Source organism: Cottoperca gobio, chromosome 5 (genome assembly GCF_900634415.1).
Source record: "Cottoperca gobio chromosome 5, fCotGob3.1, whole genome shotgun sequence".
Taxonomy (NCBI): Eukaryota; Metazoa; Chordata; class Actinopteri; order Perciformes; family Bovichtidae; genus Cottoperca; species Cottoperca gobio.
In genome coordinates, this window is record NC_041359.1 from 9168931 (window position 1) to 9196412 (window position 27482).

General features: G+C 40.6%; 1 protein-coding gene across 1 annotated transcript; it reads right to left on the bottom strand.

Annotated features, from left to right (window-relative positions):
* synpra (synaptoporin a) lies at positions 1-24172 on the bottom strand. The gene is made up of 6 exons (XM_029431969.1): positions 24049-24172; positions 23860-23925; positions 8568-8692; positions 2545-2743; positions 2168-2359; positions 1-1562 (listed from the first exon to the last, which is right to left on the bottom strand). Exons 1-6 carry the CDS (start codon positions 24064-24066, stop codon positions 1311-1313), a joined length of 852 nt encoding a protein of 283 aa, XP_029287829.1. The 5' UTR covers positions 24067-24172; the 3' UTR covers positions 1-1310.
* Between the last annotated feature and the right edge of the window lie 3310 nt (positions 24173-27482).

Sequence of the window (27482 nt, forward strand, 5' to 3'; positions counted from 1 at the left end):
AATCTGTGCAACTTTATTAGCATCAATGCCTGTAAAATATCTAATTGACAGTGCCAGTATATGGACCCGTACACATTTATCATGGATGTCAGACTATTATACATACGTGGATGTTCAATCTGCTTTATTACACTGATGCAAGCCACATGCTTAGGAGGTCAAGAAACAGGGTTGCACAAGTCATACAAACGGCATTATCCTTGGAATATTACTATACATGAACTGCACAGATTTTTAAAATTGATACAAAACTGAATTGTGATTTCAAAGTCAACAAAAGCTCATTATTGGTTATGTACAGATGAGCCCACTATTAACTATTTGTCTATTATCACTGTGTCACAGATGTGCCTTTTTTGCTGGGCTTTAGCAGTGTAAATGGATACTCTGGACATGCTTTAGAGAGGTAACTCATGTGTTTATAAGTAAACCGTCGTCTGAGGATAGAAAACAGTCACAGTAATTTGTAGCAGGAGCTGCCACTTGTAAACAATGAGGGAGACAATCTCCCTCTTTACATTATTCACATGAAGTGTGATGTTTTCTGTGCAGATGTAAGTGAAAACCATGGGAACAGAAATTACATGCTGCAATGGTTGCATACTTTTGTCTTGAACAAACCCTGTATTTGCAGTTAACAGTTATTGCTGCTACTAGTTTCTGACAGGATCAACGTCAGACATGAGTTGGAATGTATTTGTTCCAACAAATAAAACACATACATAAAGCTAAATTATTGTCTGAATCTGAATTAGAAATACCCATTATCAAAATAAAGTTCCAGTTAGATTAGAAAAAAGAATATTCATGTAATAATACGGATCTAAATGAACCTTCAGTAATGATTTGTATGATTTTTGTAAACTTTCAGAGATAAAATGTTAGTTTTTTCTACTAGTTTCACAGAGAGCACATTAGCACACATACGACATCATGCACTGTGTTGAATTGTACAAACATAGAGCACTTTTCCCTAACAGTGCAAACCAGTTTGAAAAAGACATCCAGTTGTAACAGTGGATGTCAATTATCAAGAACAGAGAGAGACACAGAGAGAGACCGTTACTTATGAAACTACAAGAAATACAACATTCAGCAAACAACACGTCTGACAGAGAAAGAGTAAAATACTACATCTAATACAGTACAGTACAATACTTGTATATACAATGGGTGTACTTTGACACCTTTAATGCCTTTTTTATGACCATCTTCTTTTGTTCTTTGACAAACTTTCCTCCTCTCTGATCACCCTGATTGCCCTGGTTTAAAATGCAGAAGTGCCACTCATACAAAGCGAAAAGACACGGCTACATTTGATTGGAGTAGGAGGTGGGCCCGCCCACCTGGCTGTATTCAGACGGCTGGTCAAAGTTTTCCTGGGTGTTGGAGTTCCCTGACTGGTCAAAGCTTCCCTGGTTGTAGGGCTGCTGGTCAAAGGTGCCGGACTGTTTCTCAGATGCCCCGCCTGCTAACCTTGAAGCACCCTTGTGCCAACCGGTCTCCTTAAAGACAAACCAGATGTTCCCAGCCCATAGAACAAAGTTGAGAAAACCAAAAGCCTTGAGAAAAAAACAAACAAGACAAAGCGTTATAAAGCAAATCAGACTTTGTCATACACACTTATTTCACAATGTAGAAACAATAGGTCTTATATGTGTTGGCCTAAATATAAATAAAACAATCATTAAAACAAAATAAATCTGTCAAAGCGCATGGTGGGAAATATTAGAGTGTGACACATCAAAGGCTCTCTGCTAGTGTGAAGGAGAATAGCTTCTTACAAGGACTAAATAAATGTTCACAGAGTGATAACAGTGATACTACGTGTTATAGAGGGGATATGAACTCAGGTGTGCCCTGAGATTTTGGCTTGGTCTTTGGTGTGCCTTGGCCACAGAAAGTTTGGGAACCACTGCTTTAACTGATACTTCAACTTCCCTCAACGCTTACACTTTGAAACTTCAAGTTCTTTCAGCACTGTTTTAGTGTCTTTATTCCAACTGACACTTCAACTACAACTGTATCAGTATTTCAACTGCTTAAAATGTTTCAACTGCTTAATTTCAGCAGCAAGAACACACACATTTTCTTCAAAAAATTGCCCTTTTCAAGTTAATTTATTTATTCATCCCCAGTGTTTGTGACACACATCCTGTGAACCTACCACTGAGGTGTTGAGGCCCGACCAGCGTGCTCCATGCACAGAGCCACACTTGTTGCTCTGGACTTTGCATGCAGAGATGAGGAGCTGCACTTCATCTGGATCAGTGGACATTTTCACATCAGACAGAGCCTTGGCCCAAGCAGAGGAACTGACCAGCCACATGAAGGAGAACACCACTGTCACGACAAAGTCCTGATGGCGTGTAAGAGAGAAGAGACCGGGTCAAGCTCTAGAAACCATAACATTATTTTGTCACTACATTGTGAAAGCAATGGTTGAATAATGGGGTTTATGATTCTGTATAAAATGGAAACAGAGGTAAAGAGTAAATTGATTGTAAAATGTTGGGTCCGCTGTCCTCGGCCCGCTGTACTCACAATGAGAGGTCCTAGGTTGTTTTCATGGTACTTGTTCTGAAAGAAGATGTAGACAATGGTGGCCATCAGGGAATACAGGAAGGCAAAGACGGCAATGGTGACGAAGAACTCTGCAGACGACGAATAGTCTCCGATGAGGAACACACGCTCACTCCTAATGCCCTCACACACGGGCGCTTCAAAGGACACCTGGTGCAACCTGATACACACAGGAGGAGGTGCAGGGGTCAAATCCTACTCACTACACAAAAGGGTTTCTGAAGCATTATTTTGACAGGATATGTTTTACTCACTAGTTAATGATGACACAGCGATTACTTTGTCTTCCCTGTCTTTAACTTGTGCTTGTCTGACATCCTCTGACTATTAACATAATACATCAAGTAGTTGGGAAAGACTGGAAGCAATAATTACAGTTTACAGATAATACCAGTGAGTTAATATTTATATTTGTTTCTTTACAAATTGCAGCTGAAAGTAATTATATCTAGATGCACTGATTGATTGAGCACCAGTCGAAACCGGCAAATTCACACACATGTGCCGTATAATGGTTTTACTTTAATGGTTTCTATTGTTTAAAAAAAACATTTTATTGAGTGATTCGGTGATTACAGGACAAGTGAATACAAGTACAAATATAAGACGAAGGCAAATTACAAAATACCAAGGGGCCCAAAGTGAACTGAGGAATACAACATGGGTTTGGACTGTGTGTGTGTGTGTGTGTGTGTGTGTGTGTGTGTGTGTGTGTGTGTGTGTGTGTGTGTGTGTGTGTGTGTGTGTTTGTGTCTCTACTTTTGAAAACACACATATCGTACATACATTTTGTTTTCCGTTTATGGGTAGAGGAAAGAGGGAGCAAGAGAAAGAGAAAGGAATAAACACAATAAATAAATATACTAAATAAATAGATAGGTAAATAAATAAATTCATGGATAATTTATAAGCGTGTGGGTGTTTGGTGTGTGTGTGGGTGTGTGTGTGAGGGGGAGGAGAGAGAGACCCTGCATTTGAATTGAGAAACACCTTCATCTTTACATCCAGTGCCATCATCAGGTCAACATTTCAATTTGTCTAATACTTTGGTTTATAACCAAATACCTGAAAAAAAGGGTTAGGGTTAGGGTTATACTTTGTGTTAAGTGTTAATTAGCTTATCTTCCCCCCTAGTTTCTTAACATTTAATGGACAAAACCCCTTTATTTTCCAATATGTTATTTTTTACTGAGTTCATTGTCATTTCCTTTTGTTATAACATCACATCAAAGAAACATACAGTAACAATACAAAAGTCTACACACACACACACACACACACACACACACACACACACACACACACACACACACACACACACACACACACACACACTCAACTTGCCATAAGGCCACAGCAATTTAAGTTAGTCTTTCCAGACCAATAAACCTCGAAATAAATATACAAAAAGGAGTATTATTACAACAAAATATGAACAAATGGATGTTTGTGAAATATAAAACATGTTATCATTTATACATCGGTTACACTTGCGCTTCAAAAACAACAACAAATACTTTTTAGTTATATCGATTTTGATCAGTTTCATGTACATTTGTTGTCTGTAGCCTATGTACTCTTCTGTTGACAAAAGATGGATAAATAAAGTAAAAAATAAAGACGTTAGAAGAACTGTTTCCGGACTGTCCCAGAAGTAGTTATTTACAGTTAGCTAAAGCTAGCCGCGTGACTTGTGTTGTACGTTAATTAAAGGACACTAAAAACCAAAATGTCACTGCAAACGATGACAGTGATAGTTGCATACGGTAATACGACTTTTGCATGATGTTACACGATTGTTACCAGATAATAGATAGATATGAAAATGTAAGTTTGCTAACCATCGCTCGAGTAGCTAGGAAATGGTTAGCTAATGTTCACTTATACGATTGTACCTATTTGAAGCTATTGTACTTACAAGATTCTTGCTGTTCGGAGTTGTATCTCCATGATTGTTTGCACTTTTTGTACGTCGCTTTGGACAAAAGCGTCAGCTAAATTAACTGTAATGTAATGTAATGTAATCTAATGTAGCTATAGTTAGTTCTTACCAAATATTTTACTTTAGTAACGTTTGTGTGCTGTTGCTTCATCCATCATTGTGGAAACCATATCGATAGCAGAGGGAAGTGTTAAGGCTATAGTGTGCAGCTTTTTACACTGAGCAACTCTGTAGGTAACTTCATACGAGGCGAGTTGAGCATTTGAAGGCACAGATACAGCTTCAGTAAAGTGACTCTGCTGTGCGCTCCAGTTTATGAGTTCTTTTTCTGAAGAAATCAACAGTTTGTGCTCCGGATGTGTTTTCTCCAAGTGGCGTCTTAACTTGTTTGGTTTCAAACTGTCACAAGCTAGTATTTTCAGACACACAACACACTGTGGAAGGCGATATACTATGCCTCATCATATTTTTGCTTGGGAAGCTGAAACATTTGGTGAAGATTCATCCTCTGCTTTGCGTTTAGCTGGGAGCCCTGTCACAAACTTGTCCGTGTTATGCTAGCAGGGCTCAAGCAGGCCCCATTCATTTGCCTTGCCGCGCCCCCCACTTTGGGAACCACTGCCCTAATCTGTAAAATATTCTGGTTCACTAACTAAATATAGTTTAAGATTGTTTATTGAATTTGCCTTAAATGTATTTAGACTTTAATATTTAGTACGATTACTTTTCCGTCATAAATCTTTAGGGTAATATTTACTAATTTGTCATTCAGTTTAACTACATTCAGTTTAATACAATCAAAGTTAAAGGTAGTTAGAAACCTTATAGTCCACTTATAGAAAATTATGTTTGGCTTCACCACAATCCACATGAATTACAAATAAGACTGCAGTAAGAAACGGATCATACATTGGGAGACCTTTGAGTTAATCATATGCAATCAAATACAGTTCTGTAGGCCTATTACAAAAAGTACAACATGCAAACTCTGCAAACATAAGACAAATGTTCAAATTCAGTGAGGGATGGGTTCAAAGCGATACATCTGTTCGTTCCAGATAAATAATCTCCCACAGTTTAGGGACTCACTCAGGAAGTGTGTTTCTCCCACTTCAGGATCTACTAAGCACAGCATCACATTAACTGGCCAGGATGATGGTAAGAGCCCCTGACCAAAGCTTAAATGTTCTTATCCTGTGTACAGTACTACAGTGACAGTGTGACTGTGGTTTCAGAGCTGGACGCACTGGGTGATGAGCTGCTGCTGGTCGATGACAGCTCCTACCTGGACGAGGCCTCAGCGGCCCCGTCTGTCCCCGAGGGAATCCCCAGTGACACCAAGACAAACAAGGTAACAGTCTTCAGAGCACTGTGCTCACTGTACTCATTATACTCAAGGCACGGATTGGAGAATTACAGTATTAAAAGCATATGTTAGTAAATTAGAAATAATCATGCTAGTGTTTTGCATGCTTTACAGTTACAACATCATGTCTACTCTACATGTCTGTAAAGTAAATGTTGTTGTAGTAAATTAACTAAAATGGGCATTTCTTCTAACACGTCTTCATCAGTCTCGTTCATCACCAGTATTACCAATCTTATTTGTATTTGTATTCTAGTTTTGTGTTTTCAAAAGAGGAGATAACTCCCACTGAGCCTGTTCAAATGTCTGCAGGTTATTTTAAACATGCTAAATAAATTATGGGTTTTAACTTAACCTTGAATTATTTGGTTAATTATTATTTGTAAAGGTTAAACCAGGACCAGATTAACTGGCCAACAAAATCAACACATTAATAAATATCTCTTTCCGTTAATTAAACTTAATTCGTACAAAAAGAGTTTCTTGGCTCGCAGCATTAACTTCCTCGAGTCACTGTGAAGTTTCCAGGAAATTGACAACTTTTAGATGATTACTTTTCCTTCACCACACAATGCCGACATTTGTGATGTGAGTATCAATATATTTCAACACATCTTAACCACTATTTATGTAAGAGAGTAATCAGGACAATTTGAGGTTTTCACTTCAACTGTTTTATTCTGGTTTATACATCACACAAACAAACAAACGCAGTGTGGCGGTGGACTGTGGTCATGGCGCCTCCTGCTGGGGAGAGTCGGGAGTGGCTCAGCTGGGATCAGAAAGCTGGACAGAATCAGGTCATCAGCAACACAATACAAGCATGATGGTTACCTGGTGCTATTGTCTTGCGGGAGACTGAGTCCTGGAGGGCTGATGAGAGAGGCTCACAGCCGCACAAATCCTTAAAAAAAAAAAACCTTGTTCCTCGTGGGCCTGAAAAACCACACCTCCTCTTCTGTCATTTTTACCTGGTTGTGGACACGACTCTTCCAACAAGTGTGGCAAGAGTCGTGTCCACAGCCAGGTGAAATGGACCGTGGACAGGGCTCTTCCACAAGTGTGGCAAGAGTCCTGTCCACAGCCACAGGAGTTTCCACAAGTGGCTGGTTGTGGAATACTCCTGTCCATAGCCAGGTAAAAATGTCAGACGGGAGGAGCTCGGGTGTTTTCAGGGAGGTGTGACCGTTAGCCTCTCTCATCGGCCCTCCAGGACTGAGTCTACTGCAAGAGAACAGAAGCAGGTAGCCATCATGCTTATATAGTGTCTGATCCCCAGCTGAGCAACTGCAGTCTCTCTCCAGCAGGCGACACCATGAGCACAGTACCACAGTAAATAATAAAACAAAACAATTGAAGTGAATTAGAAAGTGGCTTTCAGTATTGTCCAGTAACCTGGAGCACTTTTATTTTGAAGTTTGTTTGTCTGAAAATGAGAGGAAGTCCTTTAACTTAGTGTGTTATGGTGTGGTAAAGGTGAGGACCCAAATGCAGCTGGCAGACAATGATTTTAACCGACAGAGAGCTTTATTTACAAAAGCTTACACAAATACAAAGTAATAAATAATACTGAAAAACACAGACCAACCAGAAGTAGCCACGAGGGCGACACGAGGGAGAACACCATATAACATGACTGTACAAACTGACAAGGAACACTGGGGAAGACAGGGATATATAGACAGACACTAATCACAAGAACGAGACACAGCTGGGAGAGAAAAACACAAGGACAGGCAGTAAAACAAGACATGACACAAGGGGGAGTGAAACTTCAAAATAAAACAGGAAACAGAAAACCAAGATCATAACATAGTGCTGTTTTGGAGAAAATCAAGTTATTTAATAGTCAATGTTTTATTATGAATATACAATTGAATTTCAATTTTCCATGAAAGAAATGTGTATGCTGTCAATTTGAGCTCTTAGAAAGAAAGAAAATTGGAATCGGGTGCATCTCTCATTATATGCATTGCGATTCTATTAACTTTTGGGAACTGAATGCCTCTTTTAGTAATCTAACCCAAATGTTAAGTTTAAAAGTCAGTTCAAACAAGTTAGAAAAAAATGCATATTGTCTTATTCGCCCTAAATGGTGTCTTGCAATACAGATAGGTTCAGTTAGATTTGCTGCTTTTAAAGAAACACTCCCGCCTCCCTGTGTACACCAGATATCATGCAGATATCAGGCTACAGCGTGCTGCCAATCTGAAAGTGACCATCTTGCTTTTAAATATATTAACTATATTAACTATGTTGGCTAGAGCGTCATTTTTACATAAAAGAAAAATCTTCATGCTGATTTACGCAGATTGTTTGTTAACATTGACCATAAATCTATCAACATTAAAAAGTCATGTTATTTGCTGTTATAGTCACATAAAACAATTTGCTCTCCATGTAGAGAACACAAAATTGTGTTCCATACTTCAGAGGGCAGAGAGATCCCAATAGTACTTTAATAATATTAATTGTAATGAGTTGTACAAACTACGCCTCTTTATTGTTGAGAAAAGCTCTACACAGGAGTGGATTGTCATGGAGGTGCAAAGACACTGAACGTTGACAGAAAAACATTGAGAGCATTAATTCAAGTCCCAGTGTGGCTGGCATCAGGGTAATACTCTTCATACTCCTGCCATCAAACTTTGAGACAATAAATGAAGCCCACATTACCTGAAAGGATAAGCAAAGTCGACGCCAATGCTGAGGTTGCTTCTGGCCTTCTCCATGCAGTCCACACTAACCCGCAGCTGCCCAGAGTAGCCCCCACATGTTGCAAATGCAAAAATGGCAAAGAGCTGCACAAAGAAAGAAAAAACAATGAAAATCAGATGCCAATAGACAAAGATATGAGACCTACAAACCACTGAGAATTACATTTATCCACCTTGAGTCATAACAATGTTATCAATCGATCAACGGTTTTACTAAACTGGTACTTACTAGACACAGTTTGACATGTATTCTTAATTATGACTAACATTACAGGTCGGTATCACTTCTCTACTTTATTAAAGCCTGATGGAAACTACAGTTACAGCTCTTTCAGGAACAGCAACATGTTTCCTGTCCTGAGCGACAGGAAACATAAAAACTGTAACTGGAATGAATTTCTAGTTGCAAACAGTGAGTATCAGCACTCCCACCATTTAAACATTTTGCTCACAGACATCTCAACAATTTCTCTGCCGTGAAACCAATTTAACACCAGCTGATAGCATTTGGGCCACATCAGCACATGGACTACAATAGCTGCAGTGAGTGTGTGGGCTGAGCTGAATAAGGACAGACGGAGTCTCAGAGTCTGGAGGAAGAGATCACTGTTTGTGCTCTGTCCTCTGGCACACGATGATGACTTCACCACAAGGTTTATATATACAGTATATATACAGTATATATACAGTATATACAATAGAAAACAATCTAAGAATAAGGTATGTTAACGGATACAATTGATTAATTGTAATGTGAAAGATACAATTGCATTAGCAATGTGTTAGAGAAAGATATTGATTACAATTAAACAAAGAAGAACCTCACAGCTTTGCTTGCATTACAGGCTGTAATACTTAGATCATAGGTCTTCAACAGGGGGTCTGCAGAGGTACTGCAGGGGGGTCGCAAAATTGCTTGTAGATAAAGCAATTAATAATAAAATTAACATCAGTCATCAGGAAATAATGAATTGTAATGTGAACTAGAGTAACCCTAGGCTGTAGCCACAAAGAGATTTGGCCAACAGGTAGAACAAGAACGGTTGTTACCCGAGTCATCCAAAATTCCCTCCAGCAATCATATCGCTGCATGTTAAGGCGGGACCAAAGCGAACAAACACCAATAGAAACTTTATTTCTTATCCAGTTGGAACATGAGGGATTTAACCCTTTGTAGAGCCGATGGAAACAATGTTTAATATAAATTGCATAATGCAATTAATATCAAAACAATGATGTGGACAATTGTAGGTAATCAGATAAGTGGTAGGGACTATAAATTACACCCATGGGAAGAATGATCACATATTGAAATGCTACCCACAGTGCTAGTATCCACAATAAAAACAATACACTTGAACTTACCGGAGCAAATATAACCACACACACTAAAGACGGGAAGATTCAATCCTGTTTTGTTTTGCTACAGGGCTCCCAGAAGGATTCTGATACTGAAACAGAAGCTGGAAGAGGATGCCTGAGGAAAACACAACTGTGTGTGTGTGTGTGTGTGTGTGTGTGTGTGTGTGTGTGTGTGTGTGTGTGTGTGTGTGTGTGTGTGTGTGTGTTTGTGTGTGTATGAATGACTACTACAAACTATCTCATGTCTCTTCATTCCTCTACAATTCTGCCCAATATCACAACAACTCCCACTAACCCCTTGTTACTGTGTCAATGCACTCTTCTCAAAACACTACACTTGAGAACATGCATTTTATTCAATGGGTAATTAGTAAAAGTAAATTGGCATTCTTTCACTTCCTAAACATACAGTCCACTCTCACTGCTGCGATTAAATGAAGTTGTTGCCTCTGCTGCCCACTGTAACACTACTGTGGCCCAGAGAGACATACAGTAACTGTGGACTTTGCTTGCCTTCTTTCACAAAGTAGAGAGATAATAAGCTCTTCACTCACTTCGCTCTAAAAGCCATGAGTAGTTTCAATGACATGAAGGATAGCGGTTTTGTGTCAGCAATTGCTAAAAAATAACACAAAAGCTGAGGCGAGACATTATTTCTTCAAACCGATGCAGGCAACTGTTATAAGCTAATGGGTGCAACTGAATGTAGGGACTAACACAATATAATTATTTAAATTTACTTCATTTCATTTTTCTACATTCTCTAATTTTGCCTGTAAACGTTTATCTACAGCGGGGGCCATGTTAGTTCTAAGGTTTGCACTGAGAAGTCTATGTGACCAAGTCACCTTGGAAATGTGAACTTCAGCTGCCCTTTCACTGTGTTCTTCCTAGAAAAACACATTTCTCTCATTTACTGCTCTTGTGTTTCCCCTTCCATTAGTGTTTCTCCCTAGTTATGCCACAGTGAGGGATAGAGCTACAGTTAGTTGTTACTAGTTAAGGTTAACGTTAGAGGAAACACAAATAGATGGGAAACAGAAGTTGACACAACAACGGCTTTTGTGAAACAGACCTTTTGAATCAACAATTCAGGTCCAGTTCAAACAGGTAAATTCACCGGTGGAAAAATCTGCCTTAACGTATTTTAAGATAGAAACAATAAAAGACTGATGAGGCCAGGTGAGAAATATGAGACTAAATAAGGAGTCAAAAAGCACAACGGACCGGTGGGAGCACTACTGCCCGTACAGACAGTCGACGTGTGTCCGTGTCTTGTGAGTAAAAACTGAAGGACTGGAACCAAAGTCAGGATCAGTCAGATAAACAGCTCGCTATAATCATCAAACACGAACATGCAGCAAACACATAATCACAGACACACACCCACATCCAACCTTCTAACACACACGCACACACACACACACCCTCTGTCCTTAATATGCTCTCTCTCTCAGCCCAGCTTTCCTTATAAAGCTCCAATGGCCTCAAGACTTCTCAAAACCATGATCACCATAATCAGACCTGACGCCTGGTTAGCACGAGCCTCTCCTCTCCCATATTACAGGCAGCTGGACGTGCAGCTCGCCAACAGCTGGAGATATATCTCTTTAGTTTAAATGCCCCTCAGACTATGGAGGGCGCTATGTAATAAGCGTCAGCATTATTAGATCATTCAGCCGCACCTCCCACTCTCATTCTGGCAGTAGCTGTCAGCATATTATTGAAGACATTAAGTGTGTGCATGTTTGTCTCAAGCATGTGTTTGCATTCACAATGTATAAATATGCACAGGGCAGGACAGCGTTCACTAAGCATGCGCCATAAATGTGAGGATGAAGTATTTCAAGGCAACTATGAGCCTGCTGTGTACAGCTGATGTGTTAATCTAAAGCGAATCTGACTGATTCCTTGTCATTATACACACACAACTAACATGTGACCAGGGAATACTTTATCAGTGTTGCATTCTCTGGGTCATATTATTAGTAAATATACGATACAATACTGTGCAGATGGCATCCAGCTGTATATCTCGTAGAGGTGCTGCCTACAGTTTGGTTACTGACATTGTTGACGGACAACTGGGGTGTTGATTCTCACGAGGTAAAATCACCTGTATCACCTTACAGGGGGAATTTAATTATCTGGTATTTAACTAAACAAGAAAATGGCAAGTTGAATATCACTCAATTGTCCCTTCCTGTTCTCTTACAGTAAATATGGCTGTGAAGATAACATAAAGTGGATCATAATACATGATCTGGAACTCCCTCCCCACAGATCTCCGCAAAACAGAGTCCTATCCATGAGATCTCTCTGCAGGTTTAAATGCATTGACTACTTGATATTTTATAATGAACGCAACCTAAAATTAGGTTGATTAAAATCAAAGGCACAAATACAACAGAGATCTTAACAAATATAAAAAAGGGATCAGTGTCTATTATTCAAACTTTTCAATAGTGTTTCTCTTCACATTAAGGCTAGGTAGCTGTTACAGTAGTTACTGCACATTTTGAACGGCTAACGGGCGTAATTGCACAAGGGCTGAGCTTGGTGTGGCTGGGTCAGGTCAGCTCCGATCAAAGCCAAGCGCTGTATTACAAACAAAGGACTCGAATTTCCACTTGTTTCCTGCAGTGTCAGGGCTCAGGTGGAGGCTGGATGCCGCTTTACCTGGCTGTCATGGTGCACAGCTGGAACCTCAGTAGGGAATTCCTCTACTGAAGTGTTTTTTGAAGTGATTCCCCCTATTTAGCTTTGGTTGCCTTTGAGGCAAGAAAAGGCCACAAACAAACAAACAGAAAAGGGCTCATGTGTCTGCACACACCCTTAACAAATCAAATTCACATATGCAGCTAAGGCACACACTTATATGAGCAAACAAATGGTAGAAGAAAAGTGACCAGAAGAACGGGAGAATAAATACTCCCTCCTAATTATCACAAACACCCCCAGATAAACATCTCTCTCTCTCTCTCTCTCTCTCTCTCTCTCTCTCTCTCTCTCTCTCTCTCTCTCTCTCTCTCTCTCTCTCTCTCTCTCTCTCTCTCTCTCTCTCTCTATGCTCTCTCCTGCAGCTGCCTCCTCTCCCTGTGATTTTCGGCTCGGGTTTAGCCCCTCTCATTTCTGGCTGGGGCCTTTGAACAGGAGAGCGTGGCATTGTGAAAGGAGGGTGGGTGCTAAGCCCTGCGCCCCGTGTGTTTATCTGCCTCTCCCAGCTGGGCTCCTCAGGGAACAAGAGATAGAGAGAGAGAGAATCCAGGGTACAGGAATGAAACATTGCAAACAAAGCTCTGAAACGTCTCCCTGTTTGCCCCCTTCTCAACTGACCTACATGGCATAGATGATCACAAAACTGTGAAGACAAGGTACATTTGCACTTCAATTAAAGATAACAAAAAATACAATTTGTGACTTTATCTACAGATTTAGTTGAGTGGAAGAGGATAAGAGTGCAAAGATTACGTCTGAGGAGACTTAAATGTTGCTCGAGCGGGTTGGAGGCTCAAATGAAGACATGAATGAAAACTGTGGAAGAGCGGAGGCTGGCTGAGGATTATGAAACTGATCCACAGGCTTCAGGGCTTTACCACCAGCAATCAGACCTACTGTCCAATACAAACAGCCCTCCATTGTAAAGAACAGGCAGGAGGAGTGGGGAAAATTAAGTGAGTAGAAAGACAAGAGTATTTAAGGAATGGTGGCTTGGTATAAAAAATATGAGGGATGACAAGAGAAAAATAGAGGAGCGATGAAGGTAGAGCCAAGCAGGCAGGTGAGGATCATGTTAAGTGCTGATAAGGTGCACTTTATATATTTTCGCAAACAAAACAAAGATTACACACACGCGCGCACGCACACTGTCCACCCGCTCTATTCAAGTCGATAGGAATTGTTGCGGTGTCGAGTGGCTGCCTCAGGAGGAGAGAAACGCCTCGGATATTCAGCCCCTCTCCTGCCTGACTGAGAGGGAAAATATCTAGGACACTCTTTATGAAGACAGAAAGCAAGAGAAAGATGGAACAGAGAGCGACACAGAGAGACACTTCTCTTTCAAATAGCTTATCCTCTATACTATACTATACTATCATTTTAAATCTCTTAAAAACTACACAAACCAACCGTATGGAGTTTGTGGTTTAAATAGGGAGCAGACTTATTATTAGCATTATTACCTAATTATTATGTTGAAGCACTTCTAGGGTTAGATTTTGTTTAGCTCCTAAAGTTTTCCAAATAAACTTAAATTTGACATGAATTGACTTAAAGTAAGCACAGAAATGAACCCCTGGATTAGTTTTTGTAGCTAATAGTGCTGCAGGGATGTCGTATCTTTGCAGACCAACCCAAACCCGTAACCCAAGTTAGCATCGCCCTGGTTCCCTCATCAAAAAGACAATTGGATTCTTGCATTGATTTCAGATTGTTACAGAAAGTAAGCTCTGTGGCAAACAAAGGTTTATGATACTTACAAGTTTCATTCAGCAAGTTTAATCTCCACAAATGAACACCATTTTTAAGACAGTAATGACCAGTAAAAGTAAAAAGCTAACGTTGGGCTATAAACAAGCTATAGCATGGTTGCATGACGTCACAGACATTAAGATAAAGGCGGACTAATGTTGTTAGCTTGATGACATTTAATGTCCCCAACAACCTCTGAAGACTTATTTAGCCATTTGTTATCAACCGCCTTTGTCAGGCTATGGGTCATTATATATATATATATTTTTTTTTTACTGTCTCCTAAGAATTCAAATTCACCTTCACCGCCTGCTCACCTGTTTAGTCCCAGCCCTTTTCCACAGATTCCTGGTCAGATTGTCAACATTGCTTCATGACCTTTTTTTCCAGCCAGCTGAACCTGAACCCCGACCTGCCTGATCCACGGATTGATGGTTCTCTGCCTTACCCTTATCTGGATAAGTTAGTCTGTCTGTCTGTCTGTCTGTCTGTCTGTCTGTCTGTCTGTCGTGCTTCTGGGTTCAAGCTTCAAGGTTATTTCTGAGCCATTACAGCATGTCACATTCTCAAATCTTAAAAACTTGCTGAGGAACATTTGAACAAACCACAAAAGCAAGTGAGATAATAAATTCCTTCATGTGCCTCGCGTTATCATTTCTCTTCTGTTTCGGTGCACTTTTTAGGCTGGTGATCTTAATTCAAGTAATACGTTTCTGTGGACGTAGGAGCCTGTGTCATGTGTGTTCATTCAGAATTTCCATTCACTTACAGTATATGTCCAACGTGTGTGTGTGTGTGTGTGTGTGTGTGTGTGTGTGTGTGTGTGTGTGTGGCTGCATGTGTGCCTCAGAGTGTGTAACCTGTTTAAGGGCCTAGATGTGAGTATGTATGTGACCGTAGAGTAAAAATATCTCGCTCTCTCCACTCAGGCAGAAGCATTAGCCACAGTCCTCACACACAGACACACACACACACACACACACACACACACACACACACACACACACACACACACACACACACACACACACACACTTGCTCACACTACTGCAGTCCGCCAGTGTGCAAACATGAGCAATTTTACGGCAGCTAGTTGAGTACAAAACAAAAGGACAAACGCAGATCAGGAAGATGCGAGCAGACAGATGCACATTTAAATTGAACTTTGACATAGTATAAGTAATGAATGGACATCACCCTAACTGACATACTGAACAAATCAATTCTTTGTGATGTTGTTGTTGTGAAAAAAGAAGAAATACCATTATATTCTTACGACAAAAGGGTTTTCCTGCTCATGCCGGTGATATTAATTTTGGCTGCTACATTAGTGTGAAAAACCAAAGCACTTCAGTGACTGCAGAAGTTACACAAAGGAGCGACGACCACAAGCCTTCATGTGAAAGCTGTCTGATCTTTGCTTTAGTAGCAGCTCCACAGAACTAAAATCAGTAGCTCATTTAACGCCGGCTAATCCCTTCCTGCACAGGGAGCGCTTTGTGCCCTGCATAGCCCAGATTCATCTTTCCCACTATCTCTCTGCTCTCTCCCTCTGTAAGCTTCACTGACCACAAGCAGGCAGAACATCTCCATTTTATTTTTGTAACAGTGTCCCTTCTTGGTGCTCCTCTTCTCCCCATGGGGTTTCCATGGCTACTTAGCCCTATGACCTAGCTGGATCTCGGCGCCCTGCCCTGCGGGGACAGTCAGTGCACTTATTAAGCTGGGGGCACCCAACAGAAATGTAAGACAACCAAACTGTGTGTGTGTGTCTGTATTTGTATATGGTGCTGGGTTTATACATGCGAGGAGGAAATGTCTTCACAAGAATCTAAAGATTATCTAAATTCATGTCAGTCCCTGTTTCTCACTTCTAAAAGGAAAACTAGAGCTCCAGGTTAAGGACCTGTGGCCACAGTACAGAAATGTCCAAGAGTATAAACTAGGATTTTAGGACTTTAGGAATCCTATCACATCTTAATTCATCCTATCTTATCTCAGGTTGGGAAATCCTAAACACTCAATCCAACTTAGTTTATCAACTCTGATGTCTGTTATCCAGCAACCACCATCTCATCTCGCCGAGATAAACAACTATGTAAACCGTTGTTTTTCTCAGTGAAACATACAGAGAACATCTCTGGAGACAAAAGAAGTGGGCTAACGGAGCAGTTGTGCAAAATAAATAAAATTAGTTTTGTTTCATTTCACTTTAGTTTTGATTTAATCTCTAAAGAAAGTTCAGTGTGTTTGATGGGAATACATGTATAAACATATGTATAAGAGAAAACGAGATAAGTAAACATAGGTAAGTTCAACAACTATTGCACAATTCAGGCATTAAGTCATTTATAAATGTTTCAAAATACATGTTGCATATAATTATATTATTATTGAACAATTCACAGTTCAATTTCAGTTAGTGTTTATTACAATTGGTTCTGTAATGAATTCTCTTTAAAATGCATGAACAAATATAATACCAAGACATTTCATTTTCATTTTCAAGTAAACAGTTCAGGATTGTTTTCTTTGGGTTTTCTCCCCACTTTTGGTTCAATCTCAGTTATTATAACAATCGCGGTACATAGTAATATTAATACAGAGTGACTTTGTGCCATTTGTATTTGTTCACGCTTTTGTGTTCATACTGTCTTGACACCTGTGCTCTCCGATGTACTATGTGTGTGTGGGACGTCTTGTTTGAGTAGACACATCCACCTACAGGAGAAGACAGGCTAACCTTTCCCTGCCTGAGACACAGATGGCGGACCATCGTCAAGGTTGAGAGGCGCACGGAGGTCCAGCTCTGACTTGGTGGTCAATAAAGGCCGCGTCACATCCAGGAGCTCACCAGCTACCACAACCCTCTACCCCTGGCTCATGTTAGGATCACATCATTACTCGAATTGAACTCAGAAACGACTAAAAGTGGAAAGAACTATGACCCTTTGCTGGCTCTGAACGAACAAAGAGAGAAATGATTGTTCTCTTTCTAACCAAAGACTCACATTTCTCCAAAATTCACGATCAGTTAGAGTCACTAGAAGATTTATTTGAACCTGCATTAATTGTTTTTTGGTTACTAGGGGGCAGCAGAATAAGTTGTAAACACAACACTTACATATTATCACATTATATATAGTCCACTGTGAAGTTGTAAGCAAAAATGTGCTTATTTACACATCCAGCAGAGTCATCTCAGCATTCATTGTAGGATTCTCGCCACCTGATGAATTTATGTCCGATATTCACTTTGCTTTTAACTTCACTTTGGTCCCTACCAACTCCTGAGAGATATGTCTGGCTCTTTAGCAGCTAAATGTTACACTTTGTCCAACAGCTAGTTGTAAAGTTTTAGTCTGCTGTTTGGTGCTGAGCAGGTTTTTGCTGGAAACATCTGCCTGCTGCTTGAACAGGGGTTGAAGAAGGCGGTGAGACTGAACCAAAACAGTGAAGTTGCAGGTCGCATACCCCCAAAAGAACCAGCCGAAATACGTTAAAGTGCTCGAAGGAGCTGAGGCTGTGGTTCTGTCACATGTAAGAACTTGATCTACCTTTCCATATACAAATATTGAGTAGTGCAGCTTTAAAGTCCCCTTGTCGCGATTAAGTTAACATCCAACATTACATTGTTTTCTTTCAAATATGCCTATTTGTGTTGGACTACTTGAAAATGAACCGTTGTCTCAAACATGCACTGATTGTTTCCCAGCTTTGAGCTTCTCAAGCACAAACACTGATGACAGTCAATCACGCTCGTAATGCTGGTTGGAATATCTTTGAGATGTAGGAGTTATTTAATGAGCATTTCAAACAAGAGACAAAAAACATCCACATGAGTATTGTGATGAAGAAGAGCTCTCACTCAACACTCAGATTTAGTCAAATAAAACATCAGATTTAACAACCTAATCACTCTTTAAATATCAAATAAAATAAAAACGTCTACGAACCAAGGAAAGCATCTAATCAGTTTTTTCGGAGCTGAGTGAAGAGGGGACCATGTGACACAAAACTTAATGATGAGACATATGAGACTATCAGACGTGGATTATATTGACCGACAGATATCAGGTTTGATAGATGTCATCACTGCAGAGCACTTTGTGAAAGCTATTATGGAACGTGTCATGTTTACAAAAGTCTCCTTGTCATGCTCTAATTCATCTGCCGCAACTAAATATATGTCGTAACAATGAGATGTTTGTTTAAAGGGATAGTACACGCTTAACACCGTCTCGTGAAGCATTTAAAAGAGGCGTCATTTGTTACCCTCGCCTCGTGTAAAAGTGAACTGGGTGATTTCAGAGCTGAAAAACAGATCTCTGACCTGACAAGTCTCTTGTGATATCTGTCAGCAGCTGTCGCCAACCTATCTGCATCTCCCTCCTTTCACTCGTTATCCTTTTATGTGTGTGTGTGTGTGTGTGTGTGTGTGTGTGTGTGTGTGTGTGTGTGTGTGTGTGTGTTTGTGTGTGTGTTTATGCTCCTGCACAAACGTTTATCGTGAACATTGTCAAAACCGATAACACTTTACCAAGGTGATAGGTCAAGATGAGGAAAACAAAGAGACAGTGAGAGAAATAACTGAGATTGCTTTTTCCAAAAAAAAATCTAATTTTGCCAATTCTGCTGCATTCAAAATCAGTTTATTATGCGGTGTATTTGACTCATGTGAGGCTTTGCTGTATTTGCATGACTACAGAGTAATTCTGGCCCATCTCACTCAAGTTCCCAATGAAAATAAATTCATTCGGCTTAGTGTTTGGAGATTAGGGTTCCAATCCCGATATGTAATTTCTTTACAATGCAAAACATTTCTGCATTAATCAGAGTAAGAATTTGATTTCATGCTTTCTTGAGAAGAACCTAATAATAGGTCTCACATATTTACTTTTACAGTGGCTAATTTATATGTATGAAAGCTTTGACTCCAAGAGCATTTGCCAAGAATATGTACAGTCCTGGGCTGTTATAAAGCATGTAGCATGTACACATGTACACAAACTGCACATGACCACTTTGATTTTCCTTTATTTTCAAGCTACATTTACAAAAATAGTGGGAAAACACATTTTCTAGCAAGAGAAAGACAGCCGTTAATCAGCATTAAAATGGTGAAAAACTACCATCACATTCTCCCAGGATGTAATGTTTCTAAACCCCAAGATATTCACTTACACTGATACAAACATCCTCACATTTGAGAAGCTGGAACAAGTTTATGTTTGGGATTTCACTTGATAGATGACAAACAACTCATCAATAATGAACATTGTTGGCGATACATTTTCTGTCACTCAACTAATTGATTAATCAACAACAATTAATTGGCATTCTGTACTAAATGATATTTCGCTAATACTTGGTGTTAGAGTCTACCGAATGGACATATACTCATTTGTTACACTTCATTCAGTTTCATTTGTTTCTTTTATATCAAAATTCAGCCGTATTAAGGCTTCTCACCAGTCAACACTCTGACAGTTGAACATGCACAGAGGATTTCTTTTTATTATTGCTTTCCCTTACTCCACTAATTGGTTAATATACTATAAAAACCAAAGCAAATATATTTTATAAATAATGCTGTCCTGTAATTTACTTCTAGCTCTACGCTGCTGCTCCTTTATTTCAAATCTACAGCTGTGGAGGACGCTGACTTTTGGCCTGGGACATGTATCTTTAGCCTCAGCCTGTTCTACCTTTACTTCATTAATTGTTTTAATAGAGAAAGCGGAGAGAGACAGGAATAATGGAGACTAGGGGAATGACATGTATTAAATGGTCCATCCAGCCGGGAATTAAACCGCGGACTCACTGCTCGGGGGACATTTGAGCCCATGTGGAATATGTGCCCGATCCACTTGGCTCCCTGCGAGCCTCAGCCTTGTAGCACGGTGTGATGTACACATGAAGCCATCATCGTGTGTATGTTCAAAAGTCTTTTGCAGGAGTTTTGTTTGAAACAATTCAGCTCGATACATAAAGAAGTTAAATTAGAAATTGTTTAGTTTTTTTAACCCATGGGTGAAATACAGAACCCATTGTTGCAAAATTAACTGAGATTATGAAGTGTTAAATCTGCTGGTGTTAACTTTGTATACTGCATGCGTGCTGTGCGAGAACTAAGAGCCGGGACTTAGTGGTTACATCAAAGACGCAAACTGGACACTTTCTAAATTTAGCATAGATTTATTTTATATTTAAATAAATGCTATAGTCAGGCCTGAGCAATAATAAACCTGTGTGACAAGTAATCACAAACACACACCGCCCACCCTACTGCACACTAAAAATGGCGTACAGTAACGTAGTGAGGATGACGTCACAGGACAGTGGGTCAGTCCTGGGTCAGTCCTGGGTTAAGGATGAGAGTCGGACCCTTACTCATAAATTAGACTCATGATGGACTCATTCTTTGTGACTCATCATCAGCCTGAGTTTGGCAGTAGTACAGGAAGCCACTGAGTTGATACAGTACTTGTAAAACCCCCCCGTGTGAGATGATACAACAGCCATGATAATGCACCAGTGCATAAAAAAGGCATGTATATCGTTTGCATCATGTGCTCAATCAACTGTACACTTTTGTTCTCTTTCTCTTTCTCTTTCTCCTTCCATCTCTCTCTCTCTCTCTCTCTCTCTCTCTCTCTCTCTCTCTCTCTCTCTCTCACACACACACACACACACACACACACACACACACACACACACACACACACACACACACACACACACACACACACATGCAGTGAAGAGTTTGGGCACATCTCAAAGGACAGCTTCTGCATGAGTTGGTCCATGGTGGAGAGGAGGGGACCTTACAGCTGTTTGGAGCAGAATATGCCAGCCACTGACAGTGTGCTAAACAGGCCAAGAGCAAAAAGCCATCCTCTTGAATCTCCTGCAGACATGACTGATTATTAATTTGCCTCGCCCTTGTGCAGACCGAGCACTGAGTGAAGAAGCAGGAGACCTACTCGTCTGCTGCAACTCTCTTGACTAAAGTAAAGCTTTTAACAACCTTCTGTTTGTCCACATAAACAGTCAGCCATACAGTCAAGGCTTCATAATCATTAACAAAGCAAATGTTAATAGCAGCCTTAAGTACAGCCTTTAATGCCTGAGGACATGTAAACAAACCAAACTGACAGGCGTGTGTTTCTACTGGTCTCTTATATGTGGGAAGAAATTCACTTCAGGGCTTTTTAATAATGAAGCATGATTGCCACAGAAAATACAGTAGCTGACGTTGCTTTTCACAAGTGATTGCCATGTCAGTCTAACTGCAGTACATAGTACTTAGATATCACTCATATATACACACTACTGTTGGCAGAACTGGTTACAGGTACTTTGTATCTTTTAAATGTAATTCCACTTGGAGATTTTAAAGCTTTATTATTTGATGTTTTTATTGATTCTTGTTGCTGTTTTGAATTCCTTGTTATTGTGTAGTTGTGTTGCTTCTGTTTTGCTATTTGTGTGTCCTTGTGAAAGTCTCTCTTGGAAAAGAGATCTTATTCTCAATGAGTCTGCCCGGCTAAATAAAGATGAAGTAAAAAAAAACCCAGTCCAGCACCCCTAGGAAGTACATCTATATTAGACCTTTATGTGACAAGGTAAAACATGTTTGACTCTCATGTGGGAGACCGGAGTTTGAGTCCCGTAACAGATTTGCAATTAAAATACCCACAATATTTCCCGAACCTTAAGAACGCTTCTTAATTGCCTTACCCTAACTATACCAAAACCATAGTTTAGCTGAAAGATACAAGTTTAAAAACGTTAGCACTGGACGTAAAAAAAAAATAATGTTGCCATTGCCTAATCTGGGGTTTTACAGAATTGTCCCAAATCAACATTTTTACCTGTCAGAGTCTCCTGAGGCCGGAGCAGAACTGAGCTGGAGTCAGAGATGGGACAAACGAGGGCAAATAGTACAGTTACATCATCTACACTCCAGACGGAGTCTGGAAACCAACTGAGGCTTCGAGGGAGATTCCTTTCCTCTCTGGCATTAGAGAGGAACAGCCGAACAACACAACTACACCAACACCAAAAATATCTGGGTCATAATTTGAATTGTTTACATTTGTTATAAGCCCACTGGCCAGCAGAGAAGTTGGAAAAGTTTAAATATTTTCAGTTGCGGGTAAGGTGAGAACAATAAAGGAGGCACAGCAAGGAAAAGATCCTTTTTGTAATGGTGTCATGAAGGTTCCTGCCCTGCTCAGCTTTGTGTGTGTGTGTGTGTGTGTGTGTGTGTGTGTGTGTAGGGGGAGGGGGAAACGTCACATTTATTAAAGCTTGCATAAGATCGCTTACATCTGTGTGAACAGCAGGTGATCTTTGGATCAATAAGGTTGTTACAGGACGGTGTGCACATGCTCACACACAATCACACATGGAGCAACATTAAGACACACAGATGGAGCTATGACAGCGTGTTATCTCAATCATACAGATGGTGCTTTGGATCATCTGCTTGTTCATTGGCTCTGGCACACAAATGTCACAGTGAATCTGCTCACACACACACACGCACACGCACGCGCGCACACCCACACACAAATGAAATTCACCTCACTGATAGACATCTGCCTTATCTCAGCTAAAGTGTCACGTGTCTGATGAGGACAGTGAGCGAGGTTCACCCCCTCTGCATGACACAAAATCATCATTTGATTTTTTTTTTAATGGAAGTGCTCTGCTGCTTGAGGATTCTCACATTTGATGGCATTTATAAAAGTGGGAAAGTCGAGCTCACGCACACGCATAGGCTACACTTCATATCTGTGCACAAGCTGAATACCCTCACAGGTACAGTAATGTCTCTAAACTCACATCAAAGAAAATCACTTATCTCTTTTTTGCCTTTAGGCTTCTCTGCACTGTACAATAAACACGAGAGACTACACTCAGACAGAAAGAGGTGGGAAAGCCTTGATGCTGTCAGAGCTAGGACACCCCGTTCTCATTGTTGATTTCTGTTATATCATTTCACTTGTAGTAAAATGGGGCATTCTTTTTTTTTGGGGGGGGGGGGGGGGGCGCAACACATCCAAAAGACGCATAATTGAAAAGCTGCATAGCGCTTTCCCCTGTCGTGTAGTTCTCACGGAGCTATACATCCTTACATAAACTTGAGCCATTTAGTCCCGGTGAGACAGATCATAGCCGGGATGATTGCGGGTAAACAATCACCACTATACAGGCACCAAAAAGCCAACAGATGTGGTAAAGTTGTAGTCGCACCACAGAGATGCAGGAATGCATGAAGTGAAAACCAGATGTTTAAGAAATCACCACATAAAGACAATCATCACATCTTCCACTTTATACTTCAATAATGTATTTGCGATGCATAATTAAGTTATTTAATGAAAAAAAACATCGAAGTTCCAACTCACCCATTCCAAAACACGGATAAATCCCAGAGGTAATTTTAACACTTGAAACGTCCCCGCAGATGCAAGCTGCAAGAGGACACAGAGGATACAATTGTCATTTCTGTCACCAACAACACATCGGCTAATTTAGCACATAATCACACACATCTCTTGGTCAAAAATAATCTCGCTATTCGCCGATTTACTCACCTGATCGGCGGTGTCCATTTCAGGAGCAGCCTACTTGTTTCTTACTTTGTTTGAATGGATGTAAACAATCTCGAACCGCAAAACCAAGAACCGATTGATGCGTCTCTCGCGCGTAACAGTCAGGGGCTCTCGGCTCTGATTCCGACTCCTACCGACAAAAGCCGAGTCCTCTTCGGCTTTTTGTTTGTTTGTTGGGGGGTTTAGTTTGGCATAGAGACAGGCAGGGATTGGTCTTCGCAAAGAGGAGTGATGCCTTCAATTTTTGTCATTGGAGGGAACTGATTTGTTATTTTATCAATCTGGGTCGTTATCTTTGAATATAAATATATTAAAATATATTCTCATTATATGTATTATAAAATAACAATATGCCTAAATACTAGCATATAATATCCCATAACCTAATCAAACTTGACTGATCAAATGGACAAAAGCAATGTTACAAAGCACCTTTTTCAGGGGGGTTAGAAAAAGCCTGCACCTCATGCTTGTACTGAAAAAAACCCTGAAACGTAGAAACAATAATTTGTGGTGGTTCAAGTCATACGATTATTTTACGAACAACAACCATCACTGAGACTTGTTGTCATCACCACAGTAAGAAATAGTCAGAGACACTACATAACTACCTAAAACCATAAATTGATGATTTTTACAATTCTGCTTGTGTACAGATTAAACAAATGAGATACAATGTGATAATAAGTGATCTTTAGAAGTGCAATTTTTGAACTATGGACAGATCCAAGCTAGCTGTTTTTATACGACAGGCTAAGCTAACCGTTTCCTGGCTCTAGCTCCATATTTAGTGCACGGACATGAGAGTGGTTACCAGCCGCGACAGCGAGGCTTGTGAGTCTGTGTGTCATCATGCCAACATGTGCTCCTGGAGACACCTACAGTAGTAGAACTACCACAGCAGTCATTTCCCAGGAGTTTATATTTCTATCTGTCTGTCTGTTTGTATCCGCAATAGCGTCGCTATTCAGAGGTTCAGAGGTCCACTTGCTACATCCCAAACCTTAGAATAATGGCTCAAAAGCAGCAGTCCGACTCTCACCTAATAAGTGACGACGTTTAACTCAATGGAAATGTGACTCACTTTGTGGAGACTTGTATTATGAAATCTGTGACAGCCATTCATGCTTTCTCACACACACACACACACACACACACACACTGCCTGAATGCTGTTTTTCTCCAGGTCCACTGTAGTTTGTCATCTAGTGAGTTTGCCCGGGCAGAGAGAGAGACAGAGACAGAGAGACAGACAGAGAGAGAGAGAGGCAGAGAGAGACAGACAGACAGAGAGAGAGAGAGAGGCAGAGAGAGGCAGAGAGAGAGAGAGAGAGAGACAGAGAGAGACAGAGAGAGAGAGATAGAGATAGAGAGAGACAGACAGACAGACAGACAGACAGAAAGAGAGAGAGAGAGATTTTTTTGATTTTTCAAAAACACTTTATTTACATATTCTTAAAACAAACAGTTTACTCATAAAGTGTAACGAAAAATCATATTATCATATCAAAAAATATATATTTATAAATAACAAACTCTATAAATATATAAAAATTATCCAATAAAAACCTGTGCAAAGTGTAAACATTCATTGTTCACAGTGCAGATAATATTTTTAAAACACCAACGTTCTTTAAAAGTGTCGAGATCCCCGGTATGTTTGTGAAACCTAAAATCGAGCCAGAGTCTTGCCCTGATATTGCAGAGCCACACTGTCTTGGCCTCCTGCCCCTCTCTGTTCTCAACTCCGTTTTTTCTGCTAATGTATATCGCCATTTTTGCCTCTCCCGAGAGGAAATTTAGGAGCTGCCACTTTTCTTTGTTGTCTTTTTTGTAGGCAACTCCCATGATAAATACACTCTCGGTAAAAACTACGTTAAAAAGACTAAAAACCAATGTTAAAAGAGAGAAAAACTCTGTGAGTCTCTTACACTCAGTAAAAAACATGGAATACAGTCTCATGTAAGTTGCAGAAAGGGCATTTGTTAAAAACAGCAGGATTAATGACGGAGAATAAAAGCGTTACAAGTGACGGCACCATGTAAAATCCTCCACTGGAGGTCGGCTGTCCGCTTTTTGAGGGGAGGTTTGTAAAAAGACCCCCACTGTGGGCTTGGTCCACTTCCTCCACCCAGTCTGTTACTCCACACAGTGGAGGGTCTGCTGCACAGGCCTTTCTTGTGGATGCTTTTGACACAGTTCATATATAGAGTCTTTTTGTCGGCTCTGTGCAGCGTCAGTCCTGCCGGGTTGGTGACCTTGAGCAGGGGACCGGTCAGTACTCCCAGCCCTGGGCTCAGGTTGATCTCTGGAAAAGGGTCTGCTGGGTCTGGAGAAGCCTTCCCGTCACTGTAATCTTTTATTAGGTTCTTCTCCTTCCCAGATAGCCTCTGGCTCCACAGCTCCAGAATCCTCTCGGCCACTCGAGCGGAGGTCAGACCCAGCAGAAAGCCCAGGGCTCGGGCATCACTCAGCGCCGGCCCCACTGCATCCACCAGTTGCTGCAAGCACAGGGTTTTGGACCTGCAGAGCTCCACCATCAGGCTTGGTGTGCTGCTGCTGCTGACGTCCAGCCTGGCTCTGTAAATCAAAGGCTCCTTCAACAACCAGTGCAGAGAGTCCGACATTGGACACCTTTTATGATTAAAAAGGGCCCAAGACTTAAAAACACCCTGATACAATTGGGATGCTACAAGGTTGTTTAAAACCAAAACCCTACCTTTAAAAGACATCTGAGGGAGCAGCCACTTCCACTTGGAAAGCTTTCCCTGAATCTTTTCTGTGACATTCTCCCAGTTCTTCTGGACAATAATTTCTTTTCCTAAAAACACGCCGAGATATTTCAGGCCGTCAGTTCTCCAGGTGAGGCTCTGGGGAAGAACTGGGAGACCGCCACGCCACTCCCCGACAGCGAGGGCCTCACTTTTCTTCCAATTTACCTTCGCCGCCGATGTTACACTAAAACTATCTACTATATCTGTTAAAATGTCCGCATCTCTCTGGCTTTTAATAAAAACAATAATATCATCTGCGTATGCGGATAAAACAAATCTGCTATTAAAACTAGGTAAAACCAGACCTTGTAGGTTGGAGCGTATTTTGCAGAGGAGAGGTTCCAGGGAGAGCGCATAGAGCATCCCTGACAGAGCACAGCCCTGCCGGACCCCTCTACACACTCTAAAAGGAGCACACAGAGTACCATTAAACTTCAGCACACTCTCAACTTCACTGTACAACACCTTGATCTTGCCTATGAAACCAGCGCTGAACCCAAACTTCTCCATTACTTTCCAGAGGAAGTTGTGTTCAACGCGGTCAAAAGCCTTTTCCTGGTCTAGAGAAATCAGACCAGTATCAAAGCCCAATGAGCTGGAGACCTCCAAAACATCTCGAATTAGGTAGACATTGTCTACCAT